General features: G+C 45.1%; 1 protein-coding gene across 1 annotated transcript; it reads right to left on the bottom strand.

The window, feature by feature from the left end:
* Window positions 1-4,424: 4,424 nt before the first annotated feature.
* On the bottom strand, window positions 4,425-6,282 carry LOC119652196. The gene is made up of 5 exons (XM_038056139.1): window positions 6,265-6,282; window positions 5,925-6,198; window positions 5,031-5,866; window positions 4,783-4,927; window positions 4,425-4,711 (listed from the first exon to the last, which is right to left on the bottom strand). The coding sequence occupies exons 1-5, from the start codon at window positions 6,280-6,282 to the stop codon at window positions 4,425-4,427; spliced, it is 1,560 nt and encodes a 519-aa protein (XP_037912067.1).
* Between the last annotated feature and the right edge of the window lie 3,522 nt (window positions 6,283-9,804).

Genomic DNA, 9,804 nt, shown 5'->3' with positions numbered 1-9,804 from the left:
GTAGAGAAATGAAGATACACCAGGGATTTGGTTGTAGTGTGCACTCATTCAGTGGGTCAGGAATTTGATCTGTAATTTGTAATGCACTTTTTGAGACTGAAGAAGGATGTGGAACTCGTAAGAGTGCCTAATTTATATTAGCAACATATAACATCTCGCAGACCTGGTTGACAAAGTAGGAGAGTCGGGTAATTGTCATCTTAATGTTCAGGGAAGGGTAGGTTTTCAGCGCCTTTTAGCAGACTCGCTCCATCTGCGTTATCGGAGGTCATTCGACTCTGAAGTTGTCGCATTCCTGCCTTCCATGTTCCCTTCGATAAGTCTTGGATGATATATAAAGTTTGTGTCTACCACATGGTGCCGTTGGAGTTCCTGAGCTGTTAGGGCCCACCTCCTCAAAAACGGGATGTCCTGTTTTCTGGTGCAACCAGATGGTGGATTTCTTGCAAGGATACGTCCTTATAAGTCCCTCACCGAGGGAGCGACTCTAGTTTATCAACTGCGTTATCCCACAAGCACACTCAACCCCGAAGTTCGCGTGTGTCCTGAATTCCTCTGGAGGAGGAAACGTATTTCCGAGCTCTACATGGGCTCATTGCTGCAACTTTACTGTTGTGTCAACAGCCGAACCTTTGGCAATGCTTGTTTCTTGTCGCTGACCTGGTCAGCCGACTATCCGAGTCTGCCATCTCCTTATTATATTTCTCTCCGGCCTTGTTTTCCCTATTAGGACTTTCTGACAGTTATATCATAATATCCGTACCCCCTTTTATTTTCCCGTCGTTGTTTGCATAAAGTGAATGTTCCTTAAGTCCCAATTTTTGAAAATATCCTTTATGTGCCCTAAGGTGAATGTACTAATTGCTTTTTTGGTTTTCTCAACCTCCTGGCAGAAATTTTTCTGTAAAATTATTGGCTATCATTCACTTTCTTTCCAACCTCTCCGCAATGCCTGACAAGATTGCCCTTTGCCCTTTTTCCCTGCATTTCCATTCTCTTTGCCATTGCCTAATCATGGCCGCTCTCAGCTTGATTTTCGTGCTTATGGAATGGTCTTCACTGAAGACGTCACTTTCCACCGAAAACCTGATCCCCCTCCTTAGTATGTACAAAAAGTGAGTTTCCATTACTGCCAGCGATCTTTAACGGATCGCCTACGATGCAGAGAGTGACGTACCCGAGATGCCGGAGTAAGTAATTCTGACCCCCTAACTGGCAGTATACTTGCGTCCTAGGTAGTAGCCTTGAGAAAGAAGACTACATTCGGGACACATTGGGAATCCTTGGAGCCATCGGCAGATCTCTGCCGACGTCGATGGGATGATGTGAGCCTAGTTTTGCCAAGGTGGTAGTTGTGATGTGAATCAGAAGTCAGCCCCTTCGGGACATTGATCGGGTAGTGTGCTTTGAACCGGTTTTAGTAGATCGCGTTGTCCCGTGCGAGCGCTGACCCGTCCGTGCGTTCCGGGATCAGCTAAGAGTAGGTTAGGCCTCAGGAACTCAGGTAGGGGCTTTGTATCCGAAGGTATGCCTATTCTTGCTGGCTATTGCGGTCCACTCCCTTGCACACAATGCGTTGACGAAACTCCCATGGAGAATAAAGAAAAAATCCAGCGAAAGAGGAAGAACCGCCAGCGCCTTGGCACAGCACAAAAATGCGTTGCTCACGCAGCGACCAGCGAAAGAGGCAGCGAGGGCTGAAATACCCGGTGTCACACCGGGAAACCTAAATAAAGAGGAATCTTACCAAATGACGCGACTGACGGTCCGGGGATAGCAACTCAGATACCCGGTAGTGTCCTTGTTCTGAAAACTGTTTATTCCGAATCGTTAGCCCTGAGCAGATGGATTCGGGCACAAACTGAGTGGAATTGCAGTCAAACATCCTAGCTAGAGCCGAAGAGGAAAGGCTCATCAGAAAATGCGCAGCTGTGGTGAAGCATGTGCGGTTTAAATCTTACTGGTGACAGTGGGATTTGTATCGTGAATCGAATCAGGATAATAATCTCGGGTGAACGCAATGCTGACCACATTGGCTTCTACAAGGTACTGCGATTCTGTTGTGTACCATTACGGTCTTGAATGAAGTGCTCTAACACGCCTCAAGTCCCCGATCCGAGAACCTGGTCGTAGTTTTAAACACCGAATCCACGCCAAACTTTCGCTGCCCAGACTGCGAAGGAAGCATGCCTGACATCACTTTTGCGTCGGATTCTTTGACACCGTCGGTGGACGGGTGGCGACTCCTAGAAGGCCTTCGGCAAGTGATTGCCAGTACATTGCATTCGAAGTGGTTGACTCTATTTGCCGAACGTTACCAACGCGACGCTCTTCCTACGTGTGGAACGCCACGGGGGTGAACATCGGGAATTTCGTCAAAGCTCTTGGAACAGGCAGAGCTTCGTTGGAGAGGGGTTTCGGGGGATGGTAGCGTTGCAGCTGATACTGTCATAAACTCAGTGATGAATCTGATAACGCACTGTGGTTTCAGGCAATACCTCCGAAAAATAGGTCTGCACAAACTTTCGTCGAAGCCTTCTATCGAGAGTGAATGCTAGGCTTCGAAGTGCCGGCAATTATAAATAGTGAGCAGGGAACGCAGTTTGATGTCTCTCTTTTCTCGAGTTAAGAAAACTTCTTGGCTTCAAACGCCACCGGACAACCGCATACTAGCCGCAGCCGAATGGAGTGCCCTAAAGATGATCCAGGACGTTGAAAGCCACAAGCCAGTCACGAAGAATTTGCTGAGAGTCAAGATTATTAAATCTGCTTGAGGAGGTAATGCGGAAGCTGAAGTCTCCATCATCTGCCAGTTACGCGAAAACGTACCTTACGTGCCCAGAGATCTTGACTCCACACGCTAGTCCTAATTAAGACGGATGTCTTCTGTAAACCGATAAGACCATCTTACGAAAGTTCTTACGACGTCCTTGAGGTAGGCCCACACCGTCGGAAGTACGCTCATGAGGGTTCTCCCAGCAAATTAACGCCTTTCTTTCCTATATAATGTGTAACCAGAAAGAAATGTGCACGGCGAGTCCCTTTGGTATCGGCGGTAGGTGGAATGAGCAATTTGCGTAACGAACACATTCAATTCTGAACGCACCGGAGAGAGTCAGACGGTAATGACTTTACGATTTTTAACATTTTGACAGTAGGTATTAAATAGACCAAACTTTTCCTGTACTGTAAGGAGAATTTCAGCAACCCTGCTTGTACGATTTGGTTCCTTCTGGGGTCTAACCTGTCCTCAGCTGCAAAATATGAAGTCAATCATATGGGCACACAAGCCTCACTTACAATATCCTAGTACTTCTAATCGATTGGAATAATAAGCCGTTTTTGTCGTACCCTCAAGGTGGTCTTAAAATGTTTTAGGAGTTGGTATGGTGTATTCAAGAAGATGCATTAACCGACTTTGTATAAGCGCCGGACATTGTCTCAGAATATGGTATGTATAGTGCTCCCTGCAGAATCTGCAGACGTCCTTAGTAGTTCAGTCTGGAGTAACCTGGGAGAATTCTCATTATGATCGTAAGGCTCCTCTTGATGAGGTTCAAATAATTCTGTCAGTATTTTGATAGATTTCTCTTCTTCTCATGAGCACTCTAGACTGTCCTTTTCTTGGTAAGTTCACCCATCCTAGTTACCCAAACCGTTTACTGTCTTTTTTACTGTCGTGGCCATGAACCTCTAACCCATTTCACAGGAAGTTCCTGGTCCATATATAGGCGTTTCTCTCATTTACTTGGCTGGCTCACCCAACTGCCTCTTGAGTCTTAAGATCGCATTAAAAGAAGACTTCAAATCCTTATTGCTGATATGCCCTCTTTGTTTCAGAGTCTACCTAAGCAAATAGAGTAATTTTCGTCAAGAGTTCTAGACGATTTCTTATAGCCATAAGGCTCGTGGTAGCATTCAGACTGTAGGCCTGATGGCACCGCTTGATAGCTGAGTTCAATATAGCTGTCCTCATATGTTAAAGCGAGTTGATAGCATTCGTAACCCTCTCGAGATCATCATTGAGGTTCACGGCTAGAGAAAGCTCGTGTCCATGGATGAACTGAATCAAGTCTGTAAGAGGTTGTCACAATTATGGGCCCTGATCAGTAACAAGCTTAGCCATTAATCGCCAACTCTGATTGCAGCTTTTAAAAGAGGTTGCTTCCAGTACCTGGATTATCAAACTTAATGCTATGTCGCGGGGGGACAAAAATAAAGATCAACGCAAAGGTCCATCATGCAATTGGGATTTGAACCTAGGTTCCGAGATCGAAAAGCTGACGCTCTACAAACTCGATAATCGCGTCGACTGGGACTGAAATCTACCAATCACTACGCATGGTGGGAAGGAAGAATCGACGAATTTAAAGTCCTCACAGGAGGATCTTCGAAATTAAAGAAAATTTCATGTTTATTTCAAATTAGTTTATGTAAAACACTTTCCTTGGCTTTATAGCATTACACATCACATCACCAATTTCCTTAGTTTTCTCTCTAATCCTAATTCCCTCCTTTCTCCTTCCTAGCCACAACTCAAAGAAAAATATAATCGTACAAAATATCAAACCAATCAACAAAATATAAAAGGCAGTTTGCATGTCCTCCAAACTGAACGCCTGAAGGGTATCCTTGAGGTCCTTGAGGCGTTTGATACGTTCTGAAAGTATAATAGCTGTTTCCGCCTGCTCATACCACAAGAACAGGAAACCTTGGAAACAAAAAATGTATTTATTGATGTAAGGCAGTGACAGGAATTGGAAGGGTGGAAAGGTTCCTTACCTGCTTCGGAAAATCTCATGACAATTTCGTTGAAACGAGTTAAAAAGGGCCATCCCTTCCGAACGATGAAAGCCAGGTGATAGGATCGCGGGCATTCTTCAATGACATGGAGTAATGCTGATCCATCGGCGAGCTCAAATGTTGTCTAAGGATTTAGGAGGACAATTAGATAATTTCTTCACCGTAATTTTAAAAGGCTCTTCAAACTGAACTGAAGATGGTACCTAAGGTTGTCCTTCCATACCTACCGTCATTATAACTGTAATATCAGAAGCTCTTTCAATGCAACAAATGTCCCTCTTGAATGCAGTTTGATCGATCACTGGAACTGACGAAATAATGAATTTTTTCTGCAAGGAGTTGAGCACAGGATTATTATCACTGTCCAGAATGTTAGCTAGATTTCTTGATGAGGTCCCGATTGGCAGTCCGGACTCATCGAGCTGCTTCAGTGTGTGGATGTCGGCGTAGTAAGATTTTGTACTGTATGAAGTCGTAAGAGATCCTTGGAATGTTCCTCCGATTGTCAAGCTTAGAAGCAGGCACCCCGTCATGAACAGTCTCTCCACTGAGTGATATGGTAATATTGATGGAACTCCTGATGTCATGATCAGCCACATGTCGATGATCGCTACTGGGATAGTATCGTGCAATGGTGATATCAGTTCGTCAGTTTTCTTGGTAATTAGCCTGTTTTTGTGTAGGTAACAGGTCCATTTTTTGAAGAGGTACCAGATAAATCCTAGAATTGTGGTGGAGACTAGAAAGAGGGTCCAAACGTATGGATTGAAGCATCGGAAAACTGCCAGCCATTGTGGGATTTGTTGGGCTTTTGGTGCTATTATGCAGAACTTGTCGAAGAAAGTTGGATACATGAATTCTATCTCTGATGTTCCGTAATCCTGAACAAAGCGTCCGTTTGATGAGAACCCTGCTTTGGAGTAGAGGACGTCTCCAATGGAGCCTATATAAGTTCCGTTGTCGAGCTGGTAGCCGTACTCGTTGACGGGACGAAAGGTGTAGGGTGTGAAATTCAGAATTTGCAGTAAGTTTCCGAAGGTGATGGCGTCAAAGCCGCCATAATCTGTAATAGACATTCAAGAGGGTTGATATGGGTTTGGATATGCATGGAATACGAAAACCTTTGGAATAAGGACGTGCATCACAGAAATACGACTCGGCAAAAGGTTTCGGCAATTCAGTCCATTTCACGACTGTTGGTAGACGAGGAAACATCACGCTGGTCATTGGGTAACCATTATATGTGAATGGGTAATTTTGAGCCCAATGAGTCAAGGAGGTACTGTCGTTTAAGTAGGACGTTTCCATTCGCCCCCAAATATCCATGTCTATTATTCCTTCATCAGTGTTAAGGGTGTGTTTCGACGGTGAAAATGGATTGAATTGATAGAAGTGCTGGAATAGTAAGGATAAGTTGTACATTTGTCAGATCAAATGCGGGGTTTAGAAAATGGAAAATACAGCACTTGGTCCTGACATGATGACAGCAACAGTATTCGGTGAATGCCGTAGTCCACCCACATCCTTCTCAGGATGCTAGCCGCCTTGCTATAAAATATGTCACTATACTCCTCGGCAATCGCTACTACATACCGCCCCCTCGTTTTATGAAAAGGCTTCCGCGGAGATCCACGTAAAAACTGGTCCAAGGAATCGATACTGTCAATCGTCACAAAAACTAAAAAATTACTCTCGTCCTTTTGCAAACTGCTCAGTCTCTGATAATTATGGATGACCATGGTTGAATTAACTTGCCCCTCACGCAAGGGTAGTTTCTCGCCTGCCCATGAAAACAGCTCTAGGTAGTCGTAAGTGGGTTCCTCGTAACTTGGGTCCAAATAGTGAACGATTGCGGGGTTACCAAAACGCTGATTCGATTCCTGCAACACCTGGTCCATAAAATCACTAACGAAAGAACCATTTGTTTTGATCCCGACGAATCTAATGTAATTTGTGAATTCATTTGCGTGAGAGAATAGGTCCCAATGGCGGTCGGTTACGTTCCCGCAAGATTGTACCAGGACCGCGGTAGCTTCACTAATCAAGAGTATCACATTTAGAGATTTCATGTACTAAGCTTTTTTACGAAAGGACTCGAGGAGCTGATTTTTTTGAAAACCGACGTCTAAACTGATTCCTGAGAGACTGTGACTAGAATAAAGGAACAAGAGGAAATTACCTTGGGAAATATCGCATTGCGGCAGATAGGGTGAGGTGTCCTTTAGCGTTATAAGTGTGCTCAATTATTTCGTAAATATTGTTCAAATCTTATGCAAACAAACAGCCTGACCGGATAAGCACGGACACTATTTGCGAGTGTGCTGGCAGGGAATGGAATGTTTGGAATGTTTGCCATTAAGTCAGCCGGCCAGGCAGGGTTCCCGATAAGCTCCTTTGCCATTGCCGAGTTCGGACAGAATCGAAAACAAGAGTTGATTTGCTTAGCTATGAAGGTCACCATATATCACCAATCTCATTACGAGCGTAGGTAGGGTGTCATGTGCATGCATATTGGGGCTGGACAGCCCCTGTAGGCTCGCAAAGGATTATGGTCGACCACAGTATTATTGGCTTTTGTAAGTATACATAGGTCGAAGCAATCGATGGACTTCCTGCAAGGGTGTCAGCCCCCCCCCCCCCTCCTTCTTTAAAGGACAATTCCCTCCTGCCATGTTACAACGCTCTCCGTTTTTCATCCCCCAATACCTAAGCCCGAATAATATCCTCAATAAACGGAGCATCATCCGCAAATCTCATTACTCTTTACACAAATAAAACTCTAAAATGGAGAATAATAAACCCACATTCCGGACGCATTGATACATTCAAAATGCCGAGCAGAAAGCCAAATAAATCTGGTGTAAATCACATAAATCGACATAAAATTTATTATCCGACATTCAAACCGCAGCGATATTCAAATTCAGTCTAAATCAATACGTTTCAGTGCACTAGCGAGTGGCAAACGGCCATTGTACCGGACTCCATTCCGCATTTCTTTGCGTCCTCTCTGCATGCTTGGACTATGGACTATCATCGTAGCCATCATGGAAGCTTCCCTTGTTGTTGCTGTTGTTGCTTTCGATAATAAAATCACCAGCATCGATAACAAAATAAATACGATTAGTCCGGTAATAGCCGCCATAAATTAGCCCCGAATCATTGCACATCAATAAAATTTAAATCCATCAATATCGTGAAATACTGGCCCATGTATCTGGAAATGGAAACATTGATTTCATTTGAATTTTGAAATATTTATGTGCGGCCATTGGAATGGATTGCAGAGAAGATGGCGGGAGGGGAGGGCTTCCATGGAAGAGTGAGCTGTCATTCATCGGGAGTCGGACCACATTGCCGCCAAGTCAGGAGGCACGTCATAATTCACTGTTTCGTAGGTGGTGTTGAGATGTCACCACTTTTCAGATAGTTTTCGAAAAGCAATTAATTTTTCGTGGAATTGATTGGAAATTTACTCAGTTCGTGGGATGTTATTGGCTTGGAAAGTTCATGGGAGCTTTGGTGGTCGTTGTGATGCGTCCAGTTTTGATCTGACCATGATGAAAGACAGATTAAGATTATTTGGATTATCCCATTAGAAGTGCTACATGAAATGGTTGTTGGAAGTATCTGGTTTATGTGGAAGCAGATCCATGTTGTGGGAGCTTTCAGCCTTGATGAATGTCAGAACATATAGGGGACCAAAATAAACTCTCATTGGGATGGTGCTCTGGGTAAAAACAAAACATCCCAAATCGCCCTCAACAACCACGCAGGGGTTCGGACTACCAACTAAATAACTCAATGTCATCAGAGAGCTAGCCTAGAACACATTACTTCGGGCTAGCCCTTCCTCTCTCCCGGCTTTGGGAGCCTTCAAGTCTGGGAATCACAAGACATTGTTAGTTCAGGGAACCCCTTACGATCCGGTCCTTCCACCGGTGGAACATAATACGCAACACGCCGCCAGCTGCCAGTGTTCTTCAGCATCTCTCTGACAATGTTGTCTGGAGAGAGTTCCCCTGTGTCTGTATAAAGCTGCTGACCAAAGCCGTCCCACCTGTCGCAAGAGAAAAAGGTGTGTTCAGCGTCGCCCGCCACTCCATTGCAGAACACACAAACAGGAGATCGCGCCTTCCCAATTCTGTGCAGACTGAGCTGGGTAAGGAAGTAATCAATCTTACCATCCGTTCGGTTCAGCCTCGAGTCTAAATTGTCGATGAGCCGCGCAGTCCATCTACCCCTTGGCTCATTTTGCCAAGAGAGTTGCTACTCGGTAAGGATGCGTTGACGTTCTTTACGGGCAATGACCTCTTTTAAGTTCTCGCTGTTACGGCAATAGATAGCTTTACGCTCCTTGACAAGGAGGGCAACGGGGATCACTCCTGCGATCACCATCACGGGGAGTTCGGAGACGGTGTGATAAGCAAACGCCATTTGCAAAGCTCCCCGTCACTGCACCGCTCCGCGCTTACGATGCGCCTGTTTGTCAATCATCAGCCCATTCTTCCGTGCCATAGAGCAGATCCGACTGCGCCGCTCCATAAGGAAACACCTCCTAGTAGATATAGGGCCCCCATGATTCGCCCTTAGCTAACTCAAGGCCGCAACTCCAGTTGTAGCCCTGTTTGCTGCTGCTTTGATTTGCTCGAAGGCGCTCACCTTCGAGTCGAGCATTAAGCCAAGGTATTTAACGGCTGGTTTTGACTCTATAGTCAACTCGCTGATCGATATGGGACGCTGGGTCGGGATTCCCCTTCTAGTCATCATTATCGTCTGCACAACCGACCAGGCGCGACTCTTCGACCATATGAAGTCTCAGTAGACTATCCTAGGAAGCGTTCCAGAGTCCTAGGATGAATCTCAGTGCTACTCTCGATGTGATTTCCATCCTCCTCTGGGTATCCAGCATCTCATAGAACAGGGTCTTTCAGATAATCCCTCAATATCCGCAAGAGATAACTTGGCACGTGGAATGAGTTTTCTAATGTGCTTAGCATA

Source organism: Hermetia illucens, chromosome 3 (assembly GCF_905115235.1).
Source record: "Hermetia illucens chromosome 3, iHerIll2.2.curated.20191125, whole genome shotgun sequence".
Taxonomy (NCBI): domain Eukaryota; kingdom Metazoa; phylum Arthropoda; class Insecta; order Diptera; family Stratiomyidae; genus Hermetia; species Hermetia illucens.
Note: the sequence above shows the minus strand (reverse complement) of the source record. Positions and strands in the feature narration are given on the sequence as shown.